This window comes from Carya illinoinensis, chromosome 9, assembly GCF_018687715.1.
Source record: "Carya illinoinensis cultivar Pawnee chromosome 9, C.illinoinensisPawnee_v1, whole genome shotgun sequence".
Taxonomy (NCBI): domain Eukaryota; kingdom Viridiplantae; phylum Streptophyta; class Magnoliopsida; order Fagales; family Juglandaceae; genus Carya; species Carya illinoinensis.
The window spans coordinates 10,035,117-10,061,468 of NC_056760.1; the positions used below are offsets into that span (position 1 = coordinate 10,035,117).

A 26,352-nucleotide genomic window follows, 5' to 3' on the forward strand; every position below is an offset into this window, starting at 1 on the left:
GCCCATTGCATAAAGAAGAAATGGGCCTGATGCCTGTATGTGGACAACCCTCAGTGGCCCACGCGTGACCCATGCATTCTCTCTCCCCTTATCCTTATCTCGAGTTTGTGGACAATTTATTAGGAAAGATTCTAGAATTAATCCCTTCATCAATGAATTTTATTCTGTTTTAGAAAATAATTTATGTAGGTCTTGGCATGTAAGTTTGAGCAATTCACTTTGAGAAAAAGAATAGCGCAATGAGTGTCAAGGTAGAATTTTAACAACGATCCTTTAATTCTTTCATTTTCTAATTATATTTAGTTATTCTCCTTACAATGTTTAATTAAAAGATATATTGGGAAAGAAAGAGAGTCTTGTTATAATATATATGTAATAAGGGGACTAGTAGAAGTGCAAAATGGAGAAAAAGGGAAAAAAAAAAAACGAGGGTTTTAGGTTGGAAATAAGTGTGAGGTAATATGTTAACTTTTAAACTTTATTTTATTTCAAATAATTAATAAATGATAATTTCTAAAGCCATAAATTGATTTTATAAAGTTGAATCATTAATTGATTTAGTCTCATTAATACATATTATAAAATATATTTAACATATCATATAAAATCATGTCAGTATGTGAGTTTACTGTTTACTTATTTTGATAAGTTAAGTTAGATTATAAATTTACTTTTATTATAAAATAAATTTAACATATCATATAAAGCAAACCAACATACAAATTTACTTTTATAAAATCTCTTTATAATTACATGCCTTTTCTTGATAGATCAATTCATAAATTTCTTTTTATCATTTGTGTTTATAAATTTAAAGTTACGTTTGAATGCTGATATGAATTTAGTTGAGTTATGAATAATAATATTTTGTAAATTTCATTGAGATGAATTTAATTTTTTTTAAGTAGAGATAAGTTTAACTTTTTAAGTTAAAATGTATGAATTATATTGAGATAATTTTTTCACTTTTTTATAAAAATTTAAAAAAATAAGAGATCTCATGAATAATTTATTTAAAATAAATTTAATTTAATTCAATAACCAAATACAATAAAATTCTCAAATACAAATAAGAGATCCGTATAACGTTATAGATCAATCCGATTCAAATTGAGAAGCCCGGTAACGCTCCCACGGCCCATGAGGGCTTTTATAAAGCTGTTACCATAATAACAGCGCCCGCGCACGTGACCCACACTAGGATTATTCCCCACGCTCATAGATTGCAATGTTGCATCGCCCGCTTCTCTTTCATGCATTTCAAATTCAAAGTTCTCATCATCGGCTTCCGTTTTTCTTTCATTCAGACACGCTAACGGTCCAAATCTTATACTCTGCAACAGAGTTCCGAGTAGAATTACACAACATTCAATCGGACGACAATGGAAGGCGAAGAACCTCCATTTCTCTCCCCGTCACCATTTCCGTCTTCTTCTTCTTCTTCTTCTTCTCATCTTCTCAAAGACATCTCAAATTTCAAGACCCCCAAACGCCCCTCCCAAGTTCCCATTTTCAACTCCCCCTGCCCACAATTCTTCACTGCCTCCAAACAAACACCTCACATATCTTCGTCTTTACGCCGCCACCGCCCTTCTCTTGCTCCACCCTCCTCCGCCTCGGCACGCTCCAAGGCCACGGCCCGCAGGCTCAAGGCCTTCGAGCTCGAGCAGTCCAAGTCCTCTCGCAGGGCTCTAATCAAGAAAGAACACTCGCTGAAATCCCTGGCCAAGTCGCTCACCGTCTGGCTCAACTTCCTGTTCGAGAACCCCGGATCCTGCGGCTGTGATTTATCCATCCGAGGCGATGGGGATCGTGCGGCCGCGAAGGGTAAGAGGGACAGTGGGCCTGGAATCGAGGTTGGCGTCGATGCCGCACGGCGGAGCCCCAAGAGGCAGAGGGATTTGCTGTGGCGGGCCGGGGAGAAGTCCGTGTCCGAGTTTTCGGATTCGATGTTTTCAAATTTACGTTGTTCTTTGAAAGATGTGTGCAGCTTCGACGACTTGAAGCAGCGGATGCGAGTTTATTTGAGCCTGGGGAGTTGCAAGCAGATTTTCGAAGTGATGACTCAAGTGACCAAGGTCTCTCTCTCTCTCTCTCTCTCTCTCTCTCTCTCTCTCTCTCTCTCTCTCTCTCTCTCTCTCTATGTGCGTGTGAGATCGCGCGCGCCAAATTAACACGAAATAAAATTGTATTAAGCTCGGTTGAGTTACGTTGGGTGGAGGTTTTCATACTGCTGTTCAGGAAGGCTTGGGGACGTTACCCATGCTGAGAAGAAAGGGTGATAATTACGTTATTATTAACTAAATCTCATATTTCCAGCATTTAAAACAAAAATTTGAGATATGACTTTCCTGACGTTAATTTTTAGATACTCACGGAAGATTCTTGATGTATGTATGTAAAAATTTTGATTGGGGGTTGAATCATTTTGTCTGTTTTATTTCTCAGAATATTGATGAAGGGAGGTTGAAAATGAAGGCACATTGCCCTATAGTAACAGATTTTGGATTGAAAGAGACGGCCACTAGAATTCTCATGAGTTATAATCCGATATGGCTTCGGATTGGATTGTACATTGTATTTGGTGGCGATTCTTTGTTGTCCAATGCAGATGTTAATTCCGAACAAGAAATCGCATTTTTGAAAATGATTATAGAGAAGCAGTTCTTCTCGCATGCGGGTCTTGCAAAGGCTTATGCCTATAACAAGATGGTAGAAGGCCTATATAGACCTGGTTACTATGAAACTCTTGGGAATGTTATATTGAAGAGATTTTTGCTGCTTGCTCTTATCCTTGATAAAGCTAAATGTCAGAGTAGCCTTTCACTTAAGTACGGTATCGATGGATTGGATGGGGGCTCTCCGTTATTGTTTATGGTGCAATCTGGTATTAAATCAAGCTATCAAGTGGTCCAAGGTAATTATATATGCATTCATCATTTCAGTTTTTTGTTGATTCCGTTGACTGTAATTTGTCCATTGTGGGCTGAATTTCGTCTCTATTATTTTGGGGTTTAAATCAGATTTTCTTTCATCGGATGTAATGCATGGGGAGGGTAAACTTTTAGCACATCTGCTGATATTGGGATACAAGGTTACTTATAAACAGGTATGTGGTTCATTCTCGTATTATGCTGATTTCCGTGGATATATATTGCGAGAGCTATGGTTGTGACCATCTGTTTGTACCTGTGTATGCATATTTCTCTAGAGTGTACGTGTCGCTGTCTCGTAAAATTGTTTTAGACATGTTTTCTTTTATGCTTAATGACGAGGCATAATTGAAATGATTTTTTGAGCTTGCCATTTGAGAATTAATGTGCATGATTGTGCAGAGTCCACTCATTGAATATGACTTCAGAGTTACAGATTTATTCGTGGAACTCCAAGATGGGGTGCGGCTCTGTAGAGCCATTCAGCTCTTGCTGCATGACTCTTCTATCCTCACGGTTGATCTCTCTCTCTCTCTCTCTCTCTCTCTCTCTCTCTCTCTCTCCCCCCCCCCCCCCCCCCCCTCCCCCTAATTGTGAATGCGTTTTCGGTCAAATTTAATTCTTTATTGTGTCGGCAGAAAATTGTTGTTCCATCAGATACTCGTAAGAAGAATTTGGCAAATTGTGGCATTTCCCTGCAGTATCTTAGGCAGGCTGGTGTGATGCTCTGTGATGAAGATGGAATGATGATTGTGGAAGACGATGTCGTTCAGGGAGATAAGGAACTTACTCTTTCCTTGCTGTGGAATATTTTTGTTCATTTGCAGGTATGTCGGTTTCTATCCTCTGACTCAATTTTTCACAACGGTTGGGTAGACGTTTCCTTTAAAAGCTTATAGTATTCTACTTACTCTCATTTTAATTAACTTAATCTGTCATGAAACTTGCAGTTACCTCTTCTGATCGACAAAGCAATTCTATTTGAAGAAATTTGTAAAGTCCGTGGAGTTCACGAGGTAGGCCTTAATAAGGATAGGCTTCCTCTTATTTAGCTTACTTGTTAAAGAATTTAAACAATGAAGAAGCATCAAATTCAAGTTTCTTTGTTTTCCAATTTTTGGAAATCAGTTTAAACCAAAAGAACTTGATGATAATCTTATCTTTCCTCTTCTGTTTTTGTTTTTGTTTTTTTTGTTTTTAATCAACTTGGTTTGCTTAAAGTACGCTGATTCACTTTCATTTTCACAGGAGGACTCAGGCAGCCTCAACTTCACTCATTTGGAAATGCTTTTGAATTGGGTTCAGGTATCGCTGTAGCGTGAGAAATTGTATTATGAAAATTTCTATCTATGCCTTTGATGCCACCTTTTTGCAATCTAACAAATGATGCCCCAGCATTTGTCTTCATCTATGACCTTGACACCGTTTTTTTGGCAAAAATAAATGACTGTCTATGTATGTAGGTGCTACGTCCAACTACCATAAATGCATTGTGCATACTATCATCGCTGGCATTTTCATGCCACGATATCGATTTTACATCATTTCTTTTTTCTTCTGTTTAGAATTAAGTAAAAAATTTGAATAAAATCTGTTGCACAGAAGTGGCACTATATTTTACCTTCAGAGAACTTGGGTTTTTCTCAGTCTCCCCGGCAGAAATTGCTATGTTTCAATAAGAGTATGACCGGTACTTGCGCCAAGTTTCACGTGTTTTTTGTAAAGTTAAAGTTGTCAATTGGATTTAAAGCCACTAATTTCTCTCTCTCTCTCTCTCTCTCGGCCGTCTCAGCTCATATAAATCTTTCTTCAATTATTTATTGTTTTTTTGTCTAAATTTAGAATATTGATGAATCTTAAAATTGTGATTACATGTCCATTACTCCTTTTTCTTTTCACCACCTTGCAACTAGGACTGTCAGCTTGTTTATTGGCCTTGTTAAATACTATTGTAGGAATGTGCATATTGCATTTGTTCATACTTTAGGTATTCAGAAAAAAACTGATTTATCTTGTCTTGACAGTCATTGTAATTGTGTTCCCAGGCCATATGTCAAAATTATGGTTTCAAGATTGAGAAGAATTCTTCATTGGTTGATGGAAAAGCCATATGGTGCTTGCTTGATTATTACTTCCGCAAGGAACTTCACTGTTCTTGTTCTTTAAAGGTGTTTTATATACCTCTATCCTTGTTGATCTTGTACATGTACAGATCTGCTTTCTTTTCTTATTTTAGTTGTTTGTTCACAGGATTGTCAAAAAGCAACTAGTAAGGAATCAATCATGTCAGCTACTGATTATCCAGATGCAGTGCACAATTTTATTTTATCACAGAAACTGACAACATTATTGGGAAATTTTCCTGAGGTAAGTGTTGCTAAGTTTTCTGATTGTATTCAACCACTTCATCAATCTGTACATGCTGCCGACACTGGGAAAAACATTGGCCTTTTACCCTAAGTTAGAATGACGTTGTTAATAGTATGAATTCCTGATTTAGGTTTAGTTACAATTAAATTTCCAGTGTCATTATTATTGGTATGCAGTGTGATTTGTTGCTATTGAAACTCCATCAAAGCAATAAAAGAAAGCAATTTAAAGGTCCCACATTCATGCACAATGTGTGTATAGATGTGCATACTTGCTTTAAGTTTAAACTAGTATATGGTGCAACCCTGCTTCAGGTTCTTTGTAAAAAAATTTCTAGAAACAATTTCTTCTGGGTTTGTGAAACTTGGTTTCTCCGAAGTGTTACAGTCTTGCATCGGTTGTGGGTCCTATATTGATAGGCTGGGTATATTGTGGAAAAACAAACTCAAAACTGAGGTTCGGTGCGGCAAATTCTCTGTTTTTTTTTTTTCTTTTTACATAGAGGAGTATAGTGAATGAGTTTTCTGTTTGGGAGGAATCCATCTGAAAATATTTCCACAATATGAATTTAACTCCATATTTTTAAATTGCTTACAATTGTGGATCTTTTTTTTGTTTTTTCCATAGATATCAGCAACTTCTTGTATCTTTTCAAGCCAGATGCAATGATTTTTTCTTAAATATATATATATTTAATTTTTTGGTCAAAGGACACGATTTGGACCCACTGCTTGTACTGTATAGTTAGGCCAAAAATCCTTTGGGAATGACCATACCAATAGGGGTGCTACCCATCCCGTTAGGGGCGGGTAGCCAGGGCCCCCGCCAGCACGGGTGAATTGGGTCCAGGGACCTGGCCCCATCCCGCTTGGGTGGGTACCCTCGCCAGGTCGCCAGGATGCCGGGCAGGAGGATTGGCCCTCGGGCCGTTCGCTCAATGGGCCCATAATGGTTATGGGCCATTTTTTGGCCCAAAAACTTGCTTTTCACTTCAAAATTACATATATTAATACAAATTTTTAAAATCTAAAATATATAAAATTAAATGTTATCTTTAAATATGAAAAAACCTAATAAAATTGTTAACTAATAATTCTAACTTATTACAAAGTAGTATAAACTATTACATATTAATATGTAATAGTTTATACTACTTTCTAACTCAGCCTAGCACCTGCTCCCTTGCCTTTCTGCATGGGTGAACAGTGGGCGCCCGCCCGTCCACCCCACCTGATCTGCCCTGCCTGCCCCAGGCCTACATACCAATGTTGTGATTAGAGCTCATAGACAAAAGATTAAGAGAAAATTTGCTGTTTCGTTAGTATATATAGTTACTCTAATATTGGCAGGACATGTTGCTAAGCTGAGAAATTTGATTTGTTAACTGTTTTTGGTGAATTATGTCAATATCATTCAGTCCAGTACGATCATGTGAGACAAAGTAACCATATTGTTCTTTTGCAGGTTCTGCAAATCAGTGATATACTTGAATATAATGGAGCATGTAATGATCAGAGTGTGGCCATTCTGTTGGTGTTCCTTGCATCACAACTGGTTATGAAGAAAAATATGGTACTGCTAGAAGTATTGTGTTGATTGATAATTAAATTCTATTATCAGTGATAATTAAATATTTTATTTTTCCCCTTGATAGGATCAGTTGAATTTCCATAAATTCTTAGGTTGTGATTGTAAAAGTCTAGAGAGAAAACATTTCTGTCAGGAGCGGTGCTCTGTCAGTTCTGCGGAAGTACAAAATCAAGAGACGGATTGGCACAGTGCCAAAGGTTCCTTTCTCTATACTATAACTATCTTGATCATTTTTTGGTATAGTACTGAATTGAGGCCCAAAACAGCAGTACCTTCCATTTATATGGCCCAAATCTTAGTATCTAGTGATTCAGAGGATAATACGTGTGTGGTCTGTACTACAATGGCTACAAATTCATTGCTGTAGCAATTCTTTATTTTGAGAAAGCACAATCCTAGACAACAACAGGAATTAGACAAATGAGATCATCATTAAAATAAATTTATAAAAGCAAGTAACATTAAATTTACATAATAATTTCAATGTTATCTGTGGGGGATTGGTGCTAACTTTTACACAACTATTGAATGATGGTGCGGATTACTTTCTTGGTGTGACAAGAACCATTTGCCTTTCTCAGTTATTCTCTCTAACAAAGCCATGAGCCCTTAAGTTCCTTGGTTTTTTGGTTCGTGGGGTGGGGTCCTATGCTGTGCTTTATGTTTATATTTTTTTGAAGAGTTAGATGTGAAATTGTACCATCAGGGGAAAAAGAAACAAGTTGTATTTGAATGTGCAGAGTCAGCAAGTTAGTTGGGGCTTCCTTGTATTGCTTTGATACTTTTGCTTCTTCCAGTACTTCCCTTTTTGTTTCCCATTCTAATGTGTCTCTGTTCAAATAGATGCCGTCAAAAAGTTTAAGGCCATCCAGGCTTGGTGGCAAAATATGGTTGAACAAAACTACAAAAATGTTGCAAAAGCAGCTCCTCCTTCACCACGCTTATCAACAGTCAAAGACATTATTAGCATTCACAGAGGTAATAGTCATGACCTTCTGTAGCTCATTGTCTTGTGTTGCTATCCTTTTCAGTAAGTATGGTGATTTCTTGCTACTGCGTTTCCATATTCTTTTCATTAACTGCTGCTTGTTCCAACAACTTGTGGAATCAATCTCCTCAATAAAATGTCAGTAGTCTGGTTGAAATTTTATCTAAAACAGTTGTAAAATTCCTTTTATTTTTCCCTCTCCTCCTTATTATATCATTTGTTTTATTATCTGATCTGTATTTAGAATTTTTCTCGACTAATCGATTGTATTATTTATTTGAAGCAGTGATAAGTTGGATCAGTAGAAACTTTAGTGTGTTCTTTCCCCTCCAATTCACTTTTCTGAATTGAGAATCCAATATTTGGTATTTCATGCATTTCTACATGTATGCATTTACTTTGTTTTCTCCTCTCAGTGGTTCAAAAGGTAATTCTTTACGGAAATAGGCGGCCCTTACCTAATTGGTTTCCTTCATACTTTGATATCTAAAGTTCTGTTAGTCAAATCCTTTTCTGACTGAGAAATATCTTTGAATGCTACCAGAAGATGCAGCAAAAGTGATACAATCTCATTTCAGAAGATTGATTGAACGTCGCTATTTCTTAAAGATGGTGAACGCTGCTTCTTTTTTGCAAATTGTAATCCGAGCTTGGTTAACTGTGAGAAATAAATCCACTTGTATAAATTTTGACACTGTTCGAGCTGAGAAGTTATCAAGTGGTATGGTCTCTGCTCTGTTTCAATAACTATTTTATATGCATTTGTGCATATTACTCACTAGGTTATACGTTTGGCTAATCTCACAGGAAGATGGAAACAAACAAAAATAGGGAACAGATATTTGACATTCATTGCTGATAGGCACAGTTTTATCAAGTTGAAGAGGTCAGTGTTACTTATCCAGCGAGTGACAAGGACTTGGATCAATCGAAGACATCTTGGTGGGAGTATTCTAATTGATGATGAGTCCACTCTTGATATGGTCAATGCTTCTGTTGTTGTAGAGAAATCTGGTTGTGGATTCATTCATGGGGTTGCTTTAGAGAAAAGTTCAAACTTGTGTGAAGAAAAGAGAGCAAATGATCTTCAAGCAAAAGCTGTGATTAAAATTCAGCTTGCTTGGAAGAATTTTATCATCTGCAGATCTCTCTGCAATCAGCACTCTGCTGCAACTAAAATTCGGAGTCATTTCCTTGGTTGGCTCTCGAGAAGAAGATTTCTAAGTCAAAGACAAGCATCAGTAAAAATACAAAGTAATATCCGCATGAAAAGATGTTGGAGGGCTTACCAACAATACAAAATTGTCTGCAATCAGCACTCTGCTGCAACTAAAATTCGGAGTCATTTCCTTGGTTGGCTCTCGAGAAGAAGATTTCTAAGTCAAAGGCAAGCATCAGTAAAAATACAAAGTAATATCCGCATGAAAAGATGTTGGAGGGCTTACCAACAATACAAAATTGTCTGCAATCAGCACTCTGCTGCAACTAAAATTCGGAGTCATTTCCTTGGTTGGCTCTCGAGAAGAAGATTTCTAAATCAAAGGCAAGCATCAGTAAAAATACAAAGTAATATCCGCATGAAAAGATGTTGGAGGGCTTACCAACAATACAAAATTGACAACTCAGCCACCGTTATTCAATCTTTTGTACGCGGATGGATTGTTCGGAGAGGAGCTTGTAGACGCAAGCATCTCATTGTTGCAATCCAAGTATGTTCAATTGGATTTAAAATACCTGTGTTGTAAATAATTACTATTTTTCTTGGTCTGCTTCTGGGCTACATTTGCTGTGTGCAATTAGATTCATTTGCTATGACATTTCTATTATCATAGATAATGGCCTAAACAAAACTTGATCTCTAATTCTAACATTAAGTTAATCTGAACTTTGGTTTTATGATTCCAGAGACATTGCCGTGGTTGGTTAATAAGAAGAGACTTCTTGTTCAAAAGAGAGGCTGTTACAAAGATACAAAGTGCTATTCGATATGTGATATGCTGGAATACATTTCGGTGTCAGAGACATGCTGCACTTGAGATTCAACGGTTTGTCAGGGGGCACATTACTCGGAAAAGGCTCTTAGGTAGATTCATCTTATCAATATACATGTTTGAGTTCAGAGTTATGCTGTTCTTCATGCTATAAGTTTTCTCGTAATTGTTTGTTTCAGGGGCTTGTAGCATGCGTGCCGTCAGTCCTAGTGGCTGCTTGTTAAAGAGTTCAAGATGGTGTCTCAAGAGTATTGAACTGGAAATGTTTTTATGCTCAGTTGTGAAGCTGCAAAAGTGGTGGAAGAGTGTTTTGTTTCTGAAATTAAGAACAGAAGCTGCTGTCATTATTCAGTCTCATTTTCGTGCATGGCTTGCCAGGCAAATTGCTGCTAGAGAGAAGCATCGTATTGTTGTGGTCCAAGTAAGCTGGATTCTTCCCTGCATTACTATATTTCACATGCATGGTAACATTGGATAATGCATCTAGGGTGCTACAAACTGGTGTTTAAGGAATTATGTTTTGGTTCTCCGTGTTTCAATTAAGGTAGAACAAGTGGGAAAGTTTGGTTTATGGTATAGAGTATCATAGGGGGTGCTCTGCTAAAGGCTAATGCTTACTGATCTACAGGCTCAATTTAAGGTTTTTGGACAGACTGAAAACTGTTCTTACCTTCTAACCCCTTACCTGATTTTCTTGGTGAAAATTGTAATGTATAAGGAAATTTGGAAGGAAAGCTGTTAGCTGTTACCCACTTTGATGAACCAGTGCATACTGTAGTGGCTTTCGTGGCCAGTGTTAAATTCTGGATATGAAAGACAGTTGGCATTGGAATTCTTTGGGTGTTAAATTCAAGATTATTTGTGGCAGTTTAGAAAATATTGCAAATGCAGAAGAACAAATTGTTTCTATATAATCATTCAGATATATTTTGGAGTGAATTGTATCATCCAGTCTACATATTTGCGAGTAACATGATGGTTATTGAAACTTACAGGATAATTTGAAAGTTCTGTTTTTGAGGAGTTTGGATGAATATCCAAAGTTGCCGTAGATTCAGTTACTTTAACAGCATGCTGTCTTTTTCTTTGTTTATGGGAGTTGGTTTATTCAAAGTATCCTTATTTATTGGTGTTTAATTTGACAGTCTTACTGGAAAGGTTATCTTGCTCGTAAAGAGCTAAGAGGGCAGCTTCTTGATTTGCGTGTCAGAGTGCAGAAGTCTTCTACAAATGTGGATGACAGTCAGCGTATCATAAACAGACTTCTGGCAGCACTTTCAGAACTGCTTAACATGAAAAGTGTCAGCGGCATTCTTCATACTTGTGCAACTCTAGGTAAGAGTTTAGATTGATGGTTTAATTACAGTGAAAGCATCATTTTAGTGTGCAATTCTTGTGACTTTCTCAAATGTAATGCAGAAGCCTTTCATTATTTTGGTTAAATTCTTAGGCCTTAAAATTATGTTCTTGAATTTGTCCATCTAAATGGTGAATATGCTTGGGTAAAGATACTTCTAGAACATGCTTTCTTGGTAAATAACAGACCATCGTAGTAGTTTCTAATATATATTTCATTCGACTCTTGTATATGGTCCTTGGTCTGTTATTGAATTTAAATTCAATTGATTGAATTTTAGATTTGAGAATTTAGAAGAATTTAGCTGTCTTTGTGTGCTGTAACAATGAGCTAGATAATCCTGAGAAAAGTAATCATGGATATTCATTACACTTAAGTCCAACTTTTCCTTACAGATATGGCTACTGAACACTCTCAGAAGTGTTGTGAAGAACTTGTGTCCGCGGGAGCAATTGACACCTTGCTGAAGCTTATTCGTTCGGTCAGCAGAAGCATACCAGATCAAGAGGTTCTAAAGCATGCTCTCTTAACTCTCCGAAACCTTGCCTGCCATCCACATCTGGTTGAAGCGCTAATTGATAGTCATGGATCTGTAGAAATCATTCTCTGGGAATTCCTAAGGTCTAGTATCTATGTTTAGAGCTAAGATCAACGACGGTTTCTCTTTATCATCTGCATTAATAATGGGAAGGAATAATCACGTCCGATATTTTAATGACTCTTTTCAGGAGCAAGGACGAAGGATTTTTCATTGCTTCCGAGCTTTTGAAGAAGATATGTTCAACTCACAAAGGTGTTGAAGCCATTCGCAAGTTGCCAACCCATTTAAAAAGGCTTCAGAGTCTGGTTGAGGAACTTACAAGGAAAGCAAGCCACGAGAAGAGGTTAGATTCTGACAGAAGAAATGCCTGTTAATTTTTACTTCAGCCCAATCTTATGGGAACATGAATTCATTTCTGGCTCATTATGCTAGCAGTAGGTTATGGTGATATATCAATCAATGGTACTAATGCAGGAATACACGAGGTCCAGCTGCAAGAGAAAACGTAGAGAGAAGATTAAGAGAGGCTATCCAAGTAGTAAAAGTGGCAGCAAATGGTCCAGTTTAGCAAATGATGCTTGCAGTGCAAAGAGACATATCTTATGTTAGGAATATAGCTGTGTATACTTGCCATTGAAATTTCACGTTCGTTTAGTGCGATAGGGAACTTGACTGTCTTGGCGAGATTTGATTGTTTTGTGGTTGTCAGGATCTATGCTGCGTGCATGATCAGTGCACGGTCTTATGGTGGGAGATTTTAGGAAACTGTTGTAATCAGTGCCTGCTCTGTACCTTGATTTGATAGATGATTTTTTGGAAGAAGTTCGTAACATGTCTGTCAGATTTAAGCTGCCAGTCTTATCTTGCCCCATTTGGTTGAAATCATGTTCCCTCGTTACCCTAGGAAGATCACATGGAACAGACCTTCAGGCTAATTTATTGTTCTATAAATTACTTGCTGAGTCATATATAATTGTGGTTCATACTTAGGGCAGAAGGTCCTAAAAAAGTGTGCAGGATTTAACCCACCGTTTACTCGACCTATGGGTAACCCTTGGGGCTGCTTTTGAATTGGTGCCCCAAAATGAATAGCTTCCTCTTCTTTGGTAGGTAAAGAGGAATTTAGTTGTGATCGTATAGCTGGAGACTGGAAGTGCATGTGACGTCTAGAGACCGGCCAAATTAGCTGAGCAACTTGCCACTCTCTTTTTATTTATTTATATATAGACTTGTGAATTAGACACTACTATGTGGGTCTGTGACATGAATCTTGTGGCCCCTATAGCTGCCGTCCACAAATCTCTCTTTGCAAGCAAATGAGATTCAGATTTCCTCCAAAAAAAAATAAAAAAAACCTGGCAACTATTGACGCTAGGCTTGTTTGAATAAAAGCTGATTTATGCATGATGCAACAAAACATGCTCGTAAAAGGTTTGTTGCGAAACAAGTTCCCAAAAGAAAGTTAAACTTTCGGCCTTTTGTCCTCGAAAAGCGTGCAGCACTGCCAACTTCGGTCATCTGGATCTGTTTGGCTGCTGGTGGGAAGTTGATGGTAGTCAGGGCCGGGTGGGGGATTTCTGCATGTGTTAAGCGAGGATTACCCATTTCACAATTTAAGCTGTTCAATTGCCTAAATTCAAAATTCAATGATATAAGTTGTTACTTTTTTGTCTTTTCCTATTTTTTCCCCATTGAACGGCAGGGAGTAAAAAAAGATGCATTGAATGTGATTAGTCACATAACAGAAGAAATAAAGATGCATTCATACTCTCAATCAAATTGTCTATTTCAAATGCAATATGACGGTGTGTTGAGAGGGGAAAAAAAGCGCAAGATATTGGTAACTCTTTTGCAGAATCTATTTAGGTTCATGTAATAGAATGACAGATTCATTCTACACCATACCATTACAGATAAATTATCGATAAGAATCGTTAACACTCTTAGTAAACTAGAGAGATAGGACCAACATATATTGTGAAACAATCTTGAGCTAGGAACTCCAAACCTAGGAGACACCATCAATGGTTGGAAACACTCCAACAACCTAAACTATTTAGAACCCAAGCAAACCCCATGTGTTAATTCAAGCAGCTCGTGCAACAACTTCTAGCTGCTCTGGCTTGTCTGCCGGGTCGATATAGAAGCCATTCCTTCGAAATCTAGGCACTGTAATTGTTAGGACCCCATCTTCATACCCAGCAGAGATTCCATCGAGATCGATCATCCCCGGAAGCCGGAACTTCCTCATGAAGCTCTTAGCAGGCTCTGAGGATTCATCTACTGCCTCGGTTCGGATTATAAGGTACCTTGAGTCCTCAACTTCCACTTTTATTTCTTCTTTCCTCACGCCTGCCATGAAAACAAAAAGAGAACTATTCAATTCCTACGACAACATAACGGGAAAAAGATGATGTTGAAGCAGAGACTCTCTAGCTTCCAGGTACTTTTATCTCCCCGCCAGTTGGAACGCAGAGAACGAATATACGCGAAGGCTTACCAGGGAGGTCGGCTGAGAAAATGTGAGACTCCGGGGTCTCAGTCCAGTGAACATAGTTTGCCGGGATGAAGTGGTAGGGGAAAAGGAGATGAGTGGGGTAGAGATATTGCAACGAAGGGTTGAGAGCTGGGAGCTCCATTTGAGAGAGAGAGAGAGAGAGAGAGAGAGAGGAAGAGAGAGAGTAGCGCGACGTGGGTTCGGCCTGTAAGTGGGAAAGTGGGGTCGTTGGCTGTCTTTTATAGGCCAAGTTGGGATATGGGCTTTGGAGTTGGCCGGCGGGGATTCAGAGGTATTGGGACATTACCTCCTATCTTAGGAAATGATGAGTGTCAAACTCTGAGGTTCTGATTGGAAGAATTATGAGATGCTAGATTTATTCATAAATGGGCGCCTGAGGGAAAGACAAATCGTGTTTTCAACTCTTATCAAATCATAAATATTTAACTATATAATTTAATTCAAATTCAATTCGTTAAATTAAATATGTCAAATTTTTAATATCTAACTCAACTTATTTAGATAAAAGGAATTCTACACAACCTCCCAACACTCCACATTCTATTTTTTTTCAAAATTTTAATATTTTTTTAATATTTTTTTTGAATTTATTTTTTTTAAATTAATTTAATTCTTTTATTCATTATTTATATATTAAATATTTGATAAAAGATAAAATAATAAAAATTAAAAAAAATGTGGAGTGTGGAGTGTTGAGAGGTTGTGAAGATTTTTTCTTTAGATAATGAGACGTGTCATATCACCCATTTAATAATTAATTAAAAATATATTAACACGACATAACTCATTTAAGTTCTTTTGTTTCATGTAAATGAGTTAAACTAAAATGTATAACTCATTTGACTTAATTAATATAATTTTACATAAAAGTTAAAATTTATATTTATTAATAATCACAATATCTAAAGAATATATACTAATATTTTTCAAATTTTAACATATAATAAAACCAATATTACAAAACATATAATAATAAATATGAGCATAGGTCTAAAATTACAATCCCAATAATAAAAATATAAATATACTAAGAAATATCAATATTATAACTTAACAATAATAAAAATATTAAATTTGAAATAAATTCTAAACGGATCAAAATAGTTTGATGTCGTGTTAAGTAGGTTAATCTGTTATTGACCTATTTATAAATCGTGTCTTAACAGGTCAACTCATTTTAATCTGAACCCGTTAACATCAATACAAATCCGCTAATTTCGTATCATATTTATGTTGAATTTATAGGTTATCACATATTACCATCCCTATTGATAGCCTTATAGTATAGTGATATTTACATCCTTTGAGAGATATTTAGAGATGGAGCCTCCATGGTCTATAACTCAATTCTTTTATTCGAAAAGAAAAAATTCAGTTTGCATAATAAACAAGATGAGTAATATTGACACAATTTTAAAAAATGTAAATTTTATGCACTCTTTTTGATTTTTTGTTTTTTTCAAAAAATATGTGTGAATTTGCAGATCTTATAATTATATAAATTATTTTTCAAAAAAGATAATGTGCAAAGGGTGCCGCTACTCAACTGCCCAGCATTTATCGCTAGGCTTGCCTATAGTGCAATTGCATTTTTTTTTTTAATTTTTCTTTCAAATATTTTTTTATATATGTTTAAATATTTTTAAAAAATATGCACATATATTGTTAGTTAATTCCTTAATTATTAAAAAAGAAATTTATGAGCAGTCAAATCCAAAAACAAAATGTAGGGACAAATTAGCATTTTCCAACGTGTAAAACATCCTTTGATGAATTAAGATACTTTGTTTTGTTGGAGATCGCTATCTATCCACCCCGATTCGGAAAGATTTGAGTAAGATATGATGGACGAAGCTTTTACTTGGTTGAGTGTATAGAAGGCAACACCAATATGGTATTAAACCAAATCATTTGAGGAAATCTAAACTTTTTTTTTTATATATAATAAAAAAGAACTTTACCATTTATTATCTCTATATGTATCACACCATATTTTTTTTTCTTTTTCGGTTTTATTCTTTGTAAACTAATTAAATTCTTATGCTTCTTTTCCATATACTAGACATTTTATTAGAGAGAAAAATAAAAAAAATAAAAAATTATTTATAGCGTGAGAATAATGAGTAGAATTTTTCAATAAAAAAATACAAGCATAGAATTGCTTTTCGAAATTTAGAAGTTTTAGGGGGTTTAGTGGTATGTCCTCGTTGAAATTAGATTTTTTTTTTTTTTTTCAAATATCTCAAGCATCATTTATCTTCCTCTATAGCAAAAAAAGTAATGCTAGATACAAATTCTAAATAGATAAATTCTGCATAGATCATTTATTAAAAAAGAAAAAAAAAGTCCCACTAAAAAATATATATATATATATATATTTAACACTTTTTCAATATGAGTTGCATTTCTAAAGGTTGGCACGAGACTTGTCTATTTATAAGTTGTACAAATTATTTCTCTAGCCAAAAAGTCAGATAGGAAGAAGTCGGTAGTATTTCTCCACTAATTTATGTAGAGAAATTAACAAGAGGAGAAAATCAGAAGTCCGAAATAAACCAGAGAGGTACCTCCAATTTTGAAACTCCGGCGAAGACAGAGAGTCCAGGGGAGCTTCAGCTAAAGTTCCTACTCCAATCTATAGTTTTAAAAAATCTAGCAATTCAATTAAGTTAAAAGTGGTCTACAGGTTCATTTCATAAAAACGGGTAAAGAATCCAATGAATGCACTGACTAACTAATGAGAAGGGATTATCATCCATTGTTCTCCTTTTTGCAGTATTTTTCTGTGTCATAAGAAAGTTAAAAGGGAATTTCAAGTGCAGAGCAGGACACAGGAAAGAAATGCATTATGAACAAACACATTCCCAGAGATTGGCAACGAACAGTCGATCATGTCTGTTGGTGACTCGGGAGCTGCTCACAGTAGATTGATAACAAAAAATGAAAAAGGATGTGTTTTACAACATTAAGAATGTCCACAATCAAAAAGCTCATGATTTAAACTGTATGAAGAACAAGATCACATTCACATTACATCACCTGTCCTCCCAGTCCCAAAAGCAAGTCATTGCCGTCACCTCACAGAGAGAGCAGCAGAAATTCCCCGAGGCATTTCATGGGTCCTGGCTCATGTATTCACCCCAAGCACAAAACCATTGCTGTATGAGGGAAGATTGCAAGAAGCCCCATTATTTTTCACCGGTGAACGAAACGGATTTGGCGTTACAAGTAGTGTGATATGCAGTCCAGCACTACGAAGAACCTTTTTAGCATTTGCACATGAAATTTCAGATTGATCTGTGAAGAAGTAGGAGTGCCCCTGGATTTTATCAAATCAAGAGCTCCAGCCCAACTCACATAGCTATCCAATCCACAATTCATAGCAACATTAACAAGCGGAGAAGGCAACTTCCTCCTGATAAACACCCCTCACAAGATTCACCCTCACTCTGCTACATAGATTTGTTGGAACTTCAGGTCCCACCATTACTTTTTGTATATTGCCCAACTCATTGAGTAAATGACCGACCTCCGCAAATGCTGGCATCCAGTCCAACTCCCCTTCAGGTTCCAGGTAATGAAGAATCACCTCCTTCCCCTTGGGCCTTGAGTAAAAGGTTCTTTGAACTAATATGAGAGCTGTTAAGATGTGATAAAACATCTTTACTGCCAACTCTTCATTTTCCATCATTTTTTTTATAAGTAAGAAAGACAATTTTATTAACACGAATGAAATAGGCAAAGCCCTTGTACACAGGATGCATACAAAAGAAAACACCTAAATACATTTTAAGAAGCATAAAACGACAGCAAAATGTCATGAGTTGAAGCTCCATTAATAACTAAAGCAAAGAACCAATGCAATAAAGAGTGTACAAAAAAATTCCAAATTTCCTCCGAAGTATGCTTCTTATCATTAAAAACACAGCTTGTTCTTTTCCAACCAAATACACCACATAAGACACAAAGGAACCATCTTCCATGCCACAGCCACTTGGGAGCAACCATATAGCCCATTCCAACACGCAAGAAGATCAACCACTCTCAAAGGCATCACCCAAGCCAACCCAGTTCTACTAAAAACTCCATCCCACAAAGCCCTTGCCACCTCACAATGCAAAAGTAAATGATCCACAGATGCTTTTCCATCATAACTTTGTAAAGATCACACGTGCTTTTATGTGTCTCCTTCCAATACTGATTCTGGCACACAGAACTGCAGTAAACCACTGCTCAACATTGCCCACAATAGAGACACTGTTCTCCATGAACTTCTTTATCGCACATATCACACTGCCTCCAGCCAGCTGTTGAGTATAATTTAACATCAATAAAAGAATCCTCCTTTGGTGGTTCTCCATACTTGGTAGGAGTAGAGCTAGCTGTAGAAGTAGCCTTTTCTTCGTATGTCTGACCAGGTGGGTGTGAGACTGTAACTGCAACAAGGTCACTGCTCTTGGACAATTCTGGAGGCCACTGAACATCCACTGTCTCAATAAATGGTTCAAAGTGCATTAACATAGACCACTTTGGACCACCTTCCCTATCTACCTGAAGCAATGGGTGTACAAGAGAGGTGGCTTTCATGAATGCATATACAAACCTAAGCTCTTCCAGTGTCGGGTTCCTAAAACGAAGATCCCCTGAAGATGTGCAACGTGCAACATCAATTACAGGAAAACGATCAGTCCCCGATGCTTCCAGTGACAAAGACTTGATCATTTTCCTATTTGAAGGAAACATCAATGACTCACGTTCGTACGTAACCCTTAAAAGCTCAATGTTCGGAACCCGGATAGTCTCTCTCGAGCCTGTCATCTTCTTTGCATCATTATAGGATCGAAACATGATGAATCCTATATCCCCACCATCCCCTCCAATGAATTGAGCACATGGGAAAGGCTGTTTCTTTCCGGACCAATCCAAATCTTTCCCCACCTTGATACCAAAATGATGTCCCGGCCGCAACCTTCTCCAGGGATCAGTCCTATATAGAGCTGTTGAAGCTTTAAATAACGACTTAACAAAATTAGGAGCAATACCCTCCACCTTCATGAGACATGTCCCAGATCCAGGACCAAGCCCTGGACCAGACCCAAATTGCTCCTGGAATCTAACAAACAGATTCTTCAAATTTAGATCCATGCTGTTATCGGATCTAACTAAGAAGTTGAACCTCCTAAACCTTCATGCACCTGTAAACCCCATAACAAACGGTTATATAATTGCATAAGTTTTGTTCACGTACAGTGACGAATGTTTCCAAAACAAGAACCCTGCAACTATAGGGAGCAGTGAAATAGCGCAAGTATAGGAACAAGGATAATTTTACTTGGCGAATGTTGTAAAGTTCAACCTCCAAAGAAGATCACAAATGACAGTCACGGGAATCGCATAATTGATTCAAAGACCCTTAATCACATTACGAATCATGATAACAGTACGGAGAGTATATGAATTTTCTAATGTCGAAAAGATATAAAGGTTAAAGCTTCATACCGGGTTTCTGGAATCTGGTTTGAGTGAAGGGTTCTCTGTCGACGCACTAGACAAGCGTGTTGGAGAATGGACAGTCAGCGACCGCGTTAAAGAGCAAGACAGATTAGGAGGGTTTTGGAATTTGGACATCCGACCAGTTTTACCTTGGAACTGGGACGGACAAGAACAGCCAAGGTAAAAGGAATGGAATTGGAGACTATTATTTGACTAAAGAGAAGTAAAAAGACTAGTAAAAATGGATTTATATGTACAGTGAATTACTATCCTCTACTTTTTAAGGCTAAAATCCTAAAATGCAATCGTTCTGTTTTAAATTTTGAATATAAGAAAAATTGGACCCATATTTTGTAAGAGAACTGCTATACACAATATCCTTTACCATCGTCAGTCTATCATCTTCTAACATGGCCTTAAACGATTAAAAAATTAGTTTTCATTCATTATTTATCATACAATCATTAGATATCATGCATGGAGATTGTGGAAATTAAGAAAAAGATGAATATAATTCCTGATGTGGTATTCGGTGGGGTATTTCCCATCGGGGCTTGTTAGGAGTGGGTCTAACTTCAATTTCGAGTGTGTAGAATGAATGGAATATACAGATGACCTTCCATATTCTGACAAAAAGATTAAAAGTAATCGTATTGTTTATCTACCATCAAGACTCGCTCGGGAAGCTATGAAAACCTAACCTTAATTGATGCATCACATTAAATGCTTAAACTAAGATAGATACAGTCGAGATGGCTCAATCCTAACACCGAAAATAAGATGTCCCCTAGGACTTAATATAAAATCCCTACACCTAAAGTACCAAAAACACTCTATGAATTCTAAATACAAAAATCATCGTAATATATGCAAATAATTGATATTGGAGGCTCTCGAGACGATCCCAAGCCCACCTTCTTTGTATTTGTTGGTGAAGATCTTTGCTCGAGTTACTAGAACCTTGTCCAAGCATACAAAATGTTTGAGATGACATAAAAATAGCGAGTCTCAGGCGTAAAGAAAGAAAATTTCGTAACAGTTAAATTTACGTTTACGACAGACTACTTTGTGATAGTCTTTTATTTTATTTTATAAGTTGGTTTGATACTTGTGAAATAGAAAAAAGATCCGGACAATATCCTCGGGTATTGGCCCAACTACCCAAGCCCTGCTCCGAATCCGCCAAGCCCAAGCTTACAACAGAATAGACGAGATAAACCCAGTCCAGTCAAATATTAACCCCACATCCCATCCCATACTATCACATTCACACACGCTCGCTCTCTGCCTCTACCCCTTTAGGGTTAGGTTCAGACGAAGACGCACTCACCGCATCGCGCCCTCTCTCTCTCTCTCTCAAAATGATGCAACCTGCTCCCACGGGCGTGGCTCCGCAAATAATGGCCCAACAGGCGCAGCAATACCCGCCACAGCAGCAACAACAATCACCTTACATGATGATGCCTCCACCGCCAGCAGCGGCTGCTCAACCACCACCTCAGATGTGGGCGCCACAGCAGGTCCAGCCCCAGGTCCAACAGCCCCACCCCACCAGCGCCGACGAGGTCCGCACCCTCTGGATCGGGGACCTCCAGTACTGGATGGACGAGAACTACCTTTTCACTTGTTTCTCTCAGTCCGGCGAGGTACAAAGTGCAATCCCTCCATCGAATTCCTTCACGTTTTCTTGTTTACTTATTATTTTCTCTTTTAGGTTTCTAAGATCTCGGATTGCCTTATTAGCTTTTCCGATTAGTTTATTTGTTTGATTCATATTCTTGACCTTTCTTTGTGAAAGGTTGTTATTTATTGATTCCTTATTTTCTGGTGTCTGCATCCATATGGCCATTTTTTTGAAGTTATTATTCCCGATGCTAGTTTTTGGATCCCGTAAATGTTTTTGTAATTTCTTGGTAGTGAAACATTGTGGGTGTTTAAGGCTCATTGGTACGTTTTCAGCACGAAGAAGGTTAGTTTATTCTTGTGAATATACCGTGAGAAAAATTCTCTAAAGCTAATGTTGAAGTAGCAGCACTATATCATCATTAGTCCAAATGTTTAGTCATAATTCACAAATAAATAAGTGGGAAGTTAGAGGATTCCTGGATTTTAATTTTGGTTTTCGTAATTATGGAAGATGTTTGTGCTTGCAGATTATATCGGTGAAAGTGATCCGTAATAAGCAGACCGGTCAGTCAGAGGGTTATGGATTTATTGAGTTTTCAACACGTGCCGGGGCAGAGAGAGTACTTCAAACGTACAATGGTACCATAATGCCAAACGGTGGGCAGAACTTTAGACTCAACTGGGCAACTTTTAGTTCGGGCGAGAGACGGTCTGATGATACTCCTGATTTCACGATATTTGTTGGAGATTTGGCTCCTGATGTTACCGACTACATGCTACAAGAGACCTTCATGGCCCGTTATCCCTCAGTTAAGGGTGCGAAGGTTGTGATTGATAGGCTCACTGGTCGGACAAAGGGTTATGGTTTTGTAAAATTTGGAGATGAAGGTGAGCAATTGCGTGCTATGACGGAGATGAATGGAGTTCTCTGCTCTTCAAGGCCTATGCGAATTGGGCCGGCTACAAACAAAAACACTACCGGGGGTCAACAACCAAAAGGTATGGAAAATATGTTACGAAATTCTCTTGCTGGTTATTTTTTTTACTGTACTTAATGGAAAAAATAAAAAAATGCATCAGATACCTGTGAAATCTTGGTTTTTTTTTTTTTTTTTTTTTTTTTTGTTTTTTATTTTAAGAGAGTTGTGATCAGTTGAATTTGATTTCAGTACTCTAAGCCTGTGTTCTTTCGTTGTTTAAAGTGTTTGTGGTTAGTTTGTATTGCCACATTCTTTTGGTGAGCTTCAGATAGTCAATTGTTTTTCTTTCTGCTGTATTCTAAACAATATGGTTTAGTTTGCTTTCTTTAAGTTATGCACTTGAAGATATGCAGCACTTTCAAATCATTTCCTTCCTATACTCTCCCTTAAGATTTGGCCCCTGCAAATGCTATTAAATCTTAGAACTTATAGAACTCATGTTGTCTCAAAGCAGGGTGTCAAGAGGCTCTGTCATCTAGGGCCTGGAACTGATTTCAGCTGAAATGGTTACCCTTATAGTGCATGGCCTCGCTTAGGTCAGTTTGCCAGTTATGTCTTACCCTTTACTTTTGTGTGGCATTTAATGCTACATTTTCAGATTCAAGTTTCAGTTCATTCTTTTGGTTGAGCTTTCGGTCAAGTTACATTTTGTGACTTCTAGTTATTGAGAGTTTTCATCGGTCCAATAGAGTTTTTGGTTTTTGAGTTTTTATTCACTTCGTTGGTGCATCTAATAGAGTTTTTCAGAATAATTAATTCTTGACTTTATCTTGCCCAATTTCCTTGTATCAATTACAATTTGGCTAGAATTATTGTTTCCTTTGCCACTACACAATGCTTAATTCTGGTCAATGTTTATAGATTTCAATCCATAGAAAAATATGTTCCAGGTGTGGAGCTAGAAAATCATTGGAATTGCCAGAAATTGCACGTTGCTGGCTGGTTTCTGTTTTGAACAACACCCCCCCCCCCCCCCCCCCCACTCTTTCCCTTTTTTCTTTTTTCACTTAATTCTGTCATATTTATAATAGGGTTCTGCCGGTACTGCACCTGTCCATGTCTTTTTTTGTTTTTTCATTTTGCTGTTATTTGTAATTTTTTTTCCTCATTAGGGCGATTCTGGTTAGATGAATTGTAGATCATTCGCCAGTAGCTTGTCATTTCTTGCCTGTGGAGGCAGATGGCAAGATCCTTCAGTGTTTCTGGGATTGCAATATTGACTCGGTAGTTTATGAATCAGGTGAACAATATATTGTCTGTAAAACCCTAAAAGCTATTGGTGGTTAATGGTTTATGTTATTGGTTTTTATCACTTGGGGATGGCTACAGGCATTGGCCACCTGTCTTTCATCCTATCTTTTGGCTGCATAAAACTATTGATGGTGATTTCATTGATCCTTGACATTGTATGGTAAGTCTGGTGGTTAATGCCAGATTTTACAGCAGCTTATTTTATAGGTAGCTTTGTTGCTCTTCTCCTCTTTCTGTCTCCATCTTCTCTCTCTTTTCTCTTTCTTTCCTGGGCATCTCCATCTTTGATCTTAAATTGTTTGTTTTTTAATTTTTTATCTTTTTGCTATGGTGGTTCATGGGAGATGAATTATGCTGTCAATCCTCTTTGTTGCTATTCATCATTAGGCTTTTAATATTGGAGATAATTTAAGTCATGCATCAAATGGAGTTCTCTTGTTGACTGGCAATATTCATTGGAATTTGCTAATGAGATTTCTTTTTGGTACGTTGGGATTTACTAATGAAGACTTGTTAGCTTTAGACTGCAAAATGGGCTGCCTTTTTTATTTTTTGGTTATAAGTGATCGGCAGTTCAATTTCTGCCTACCTATTTACTTGTTTTTGTGTTTTGTAATGGAGAGCTTTTATTGTTGGTGACCTGTTTAAATCATGTTTTGCCAAAAAACTTCCCTTTTTATTTCCCTTTTATTCCACCTTTATATTTCACATGCAGCTTCATACCAGAATGCTCAAGGGACCCAAAGCGAGAATGATCCAAGTAATACAACTGTGAGTATATAATTTGTATCCTGCATTGAGGTTACTTTTATTATAACATGTTTCTTACTCACAACTTTCACTGCAGATTTTTGTTGGCAATTTGGATCCTAACGTTACAGATGACCATTTGAGACAAGTTTTCAGCCAATATGGGCATTTAGTACATGTTAAGATACCATCAGGCAAGAGATGTGGCTTTGTTCAATTTGTCGACAGGCAAGTAAATTTACCAGTTTTTTTTTAGTAAGTAATTTACCCGATATGTGTACAGTGGTGTTTCTCAATAGTATAGCATGTGTAGTTTTTAAGTTTTGTGTATGTGATACATCAGAAGCTGTGCTGAGGAAGCATTGAGGATGTTAAATGGAACTCATTTGGGTGGACAAAGTATTCGACTTTCTTGGGGTCGAAGTCCTTCAAACAAACAGGTGGTAAGTTTTACCCATCACTCTCCAATGCTCTCTCCATCAAATTTTCCATTTTTGTATGAATTTGACTAATGTGAAGGGTATCTCTGTTGGTGTTCAGCCTCAGCCAGATCCAAACCAGTGGAATGGTGGCTATTACGGATATCCATATGGACATGAAAGCTATGGATATGCCCCTGCTGCCCAAGATCCCAACATGTATGGATATGCTTATGGAAATTACCAGCAGCAGGCACCACAGCAGCAAGCGGGGTATAGCTAACAAGTTTGTCTTTTGTGGCTACCTTGGTTTTGTTAATTTAATAAATAAATTCAGTAGTGAGATCCTGTTTGAATCTACTTTGATGCTCTTCCTAGTCTTTCCAAGGAAAACCAATATAGACCGATTCTTCTTCTGTGTCTTATTAACATATTCACTTGCTAATGTTGTGTTCCTGATAAATTTTTGCAATTCCAAGGCATATATGTACTTTTCTTTGACGGTTTGTGTGAGCTAGTTTGGACTCCTCCCCCATGGCGTTGATGGTAGGGTGTAAGTGATGAGAAAGTAGATGATTCTCTGTTCTTGTTGCTGTGCTTATGTTCATGATTTTGGCCACTTTAACCTTACGTTGCTCGATAGCTGAGTATGTATCCTTTTTTGAAGATCATACCCTTTCGAATATATTTTTCGTCGAGATTTGGAATGACCTCAAGGATTGGGCTTGTGTACGAGTCGAACGTTAAAACTCACCGGTCTCGATCTCCCCCTGAGCCCAACCCGACCAGAGGTGGAAAGAGAGCAACCTAAATTGTGAAGATGGAGTTTTAGGAGAGCTGTACGACTCATAGAGGGCTTCTTCATGGAGGGTGAGTCGAGGATTAGATTGAGTTTTGCAAATTTTAAGATGAATAATAACATTTTTTTTTCTATATATAAAAATGTTAAAAATTGAAACGTCAAATAAAACTGATTTCATGATATGTTTCAGAAGACAATACTACTATAACCATTATTGCTACAATTGCCATAACACTAAATTCAACCCAATGGACCCCTCGATCGCGTTCTTGAACAATCCATTAGCCCCCAACACTGGTATTCAGTAGCAGCCACATCCACCAAGAGCCTCACCCGTCATCATTGTTACTTACAGTTTGAGAGCTCAAGTAATAAACTCTATTATTAAAAAATTATTTACTGCTTAGAAATCAAATCAGTATGAAAAGTGATACACGAGGTAAAATAAAAAGTCATTTGAAAGTTGTAGTTTTGTGCCTACATTAATATCGAAGGACGGAGTTATAATTATATGAAAGTTGTATAAGTATTATCTTCCATTGACAAATTTTTTAAAATTAAAACTACGTTATGCATTATCTCAAAAAATATACTCGAGAAAAATTTACGTATTTTTTAGTTTATTTAAAATTAAAAAGTACTTTAATATGTAATATTCAAACAATTTAATCTTATCATTATAGAGCTTCTAAGACTATTTAAAAAACCCTTACACAACTTCAAGTAGGCCCTTGACCACTCAT

The 26,352-nt window shown here is 37.1% G+C and overlaps 4 protein-coding genes across 7 annotated transcripts; 2 read left to right on the forward strand and 2 right to left on the reverse strand.

Annotated features, from left to right (window-relative positions):
* Nucleotides 1–1,187: 1,187 nt before the first annotated feature.
* Nucleotides 1,188–12,625, forward strand: LOC122276660 (abnormal spindle-like microcephaly-associated protein homolog). The gene is made up of 20 exons (XM_043086535.1): nt 1,188–2,078; nt 2,449–2,917; nt 3,024–3,109; nt 3,336–3,449; nt 3,572–3,760; nt 3,884–3,949; nt 4,182–4,238; nt 4,979–5,101; nt 5,184–5,300; nt 6,768–6,875; nt 6,958–7,090; nt 7,737–7,871; nt 8,426–8,602; nt 8,689–9,590; nt 9,787–9,964; nt 10,052–10,293; nt 11,018–11,207; nt 11,625–11,850; nt 11,958–12,113; nt 12,245–12,625. The coding sequence occupies exons 1-20, from the start codon at nt 1,383–1,385 to the stop codon at nt 12,336–12,338; spliced, it is 4,458 nt and encodes a 1,485-aa protein (XP_042942469.1). The 5' UTR covers nt 1,188–1,382; the 3' UTR covers nt 12,339–12,625.
* Nucleotides 2,086–25,308, forward strand: LOC122276661 (polyadenylate-binding protein RBP45-like). Of its 3 annotated transcripts, none has more exons than XM_043086536.1 (7): nt 2,086–2,100; nt 21,123–21,427; nt 21,935–22,406; nt 24,354–24,409; nt 24,486–24,616; nt 24,732–24,831; nt 24,929–25,308. In XM_043086536.1, the coding sequence occupies exons 2-7, from the start codon at nt 21,143–21,145 to the stop codon at nt 25,088–25,090; spliced, it is 1,206 nt and encodes a 401-aa protein (XP_042942470.1). In that variant the 5' UTR covers nt 2,086–2,100; nt 21,123–21,142; the 3' UTR covers nt 25,091–25,308. The 3 variants fall into 3 exon arrangements, with proteins under 3 accessions (XP_042942470.1, XP_042942471.1, XP_042942473.1); XM_043086537.1 differs by having other exon boundaries at nt 2,086–2,096; XM_043086539.1 differs by lacking the exon at nt 2,086–2,100 and having other exon boundaries at nt 21,030–21,427; nt 24,732–24,828.
* LOC122276663 (15.4 kDa class V heat shock protein) lies at nt 13,606–14,555 on the reverse strand. The gene is made up of 2 exons (XM_043086542.1): nt 14,271–14,555; nt 13,606–14,122 (listed from the first exon to the last, which is right to left on the reverse strand). The coding sequence occupies exons 1-2, from the start codon at nt 14,407–14,409 to the stop codon at nt 13,857–13,859; spliced, it is 405 nt and encodes a 134-aa protein (XP_042942476.1). The 5' UTR covers nt 14,410–14,555; the 3' UTR covers nt 13,606–13,856.
* Nucleotides 18,083–20,048, reverse strand: LOC122276662. Of its 2 annotated transcripts, none has more exons than XM_043086540.1 (2): nt 19,788–20,048; nt 18,083–19,483 (listed from the first exon to the last, which is right to left on the reverse strand). In XM_043086540.1, the coding sequence occupies exon 2, from the start codon at nt 19,431–19,433 to the stop codon at nt 18,522–18,524; it is 912 nt and encodes a 303-aa protein (XP_042942474.1). In that variant the 5' UTR covers nt 19,434–19,483; nt 19,788–20,048; the 3' UTR covers nt 18,083–18,521. The 2 variants fall into 2 exon arrangements, with proteins under 2 accessions (XP_042942474.1, XP_042942475.1); XM_043086541.1 differs by lacking the exon at nt 19,788–20,048 and adding an exon at nt 19,621–19,778.
* Nucleotides 25,309–26,352: the final 1,044 nt, after the last annotated feature.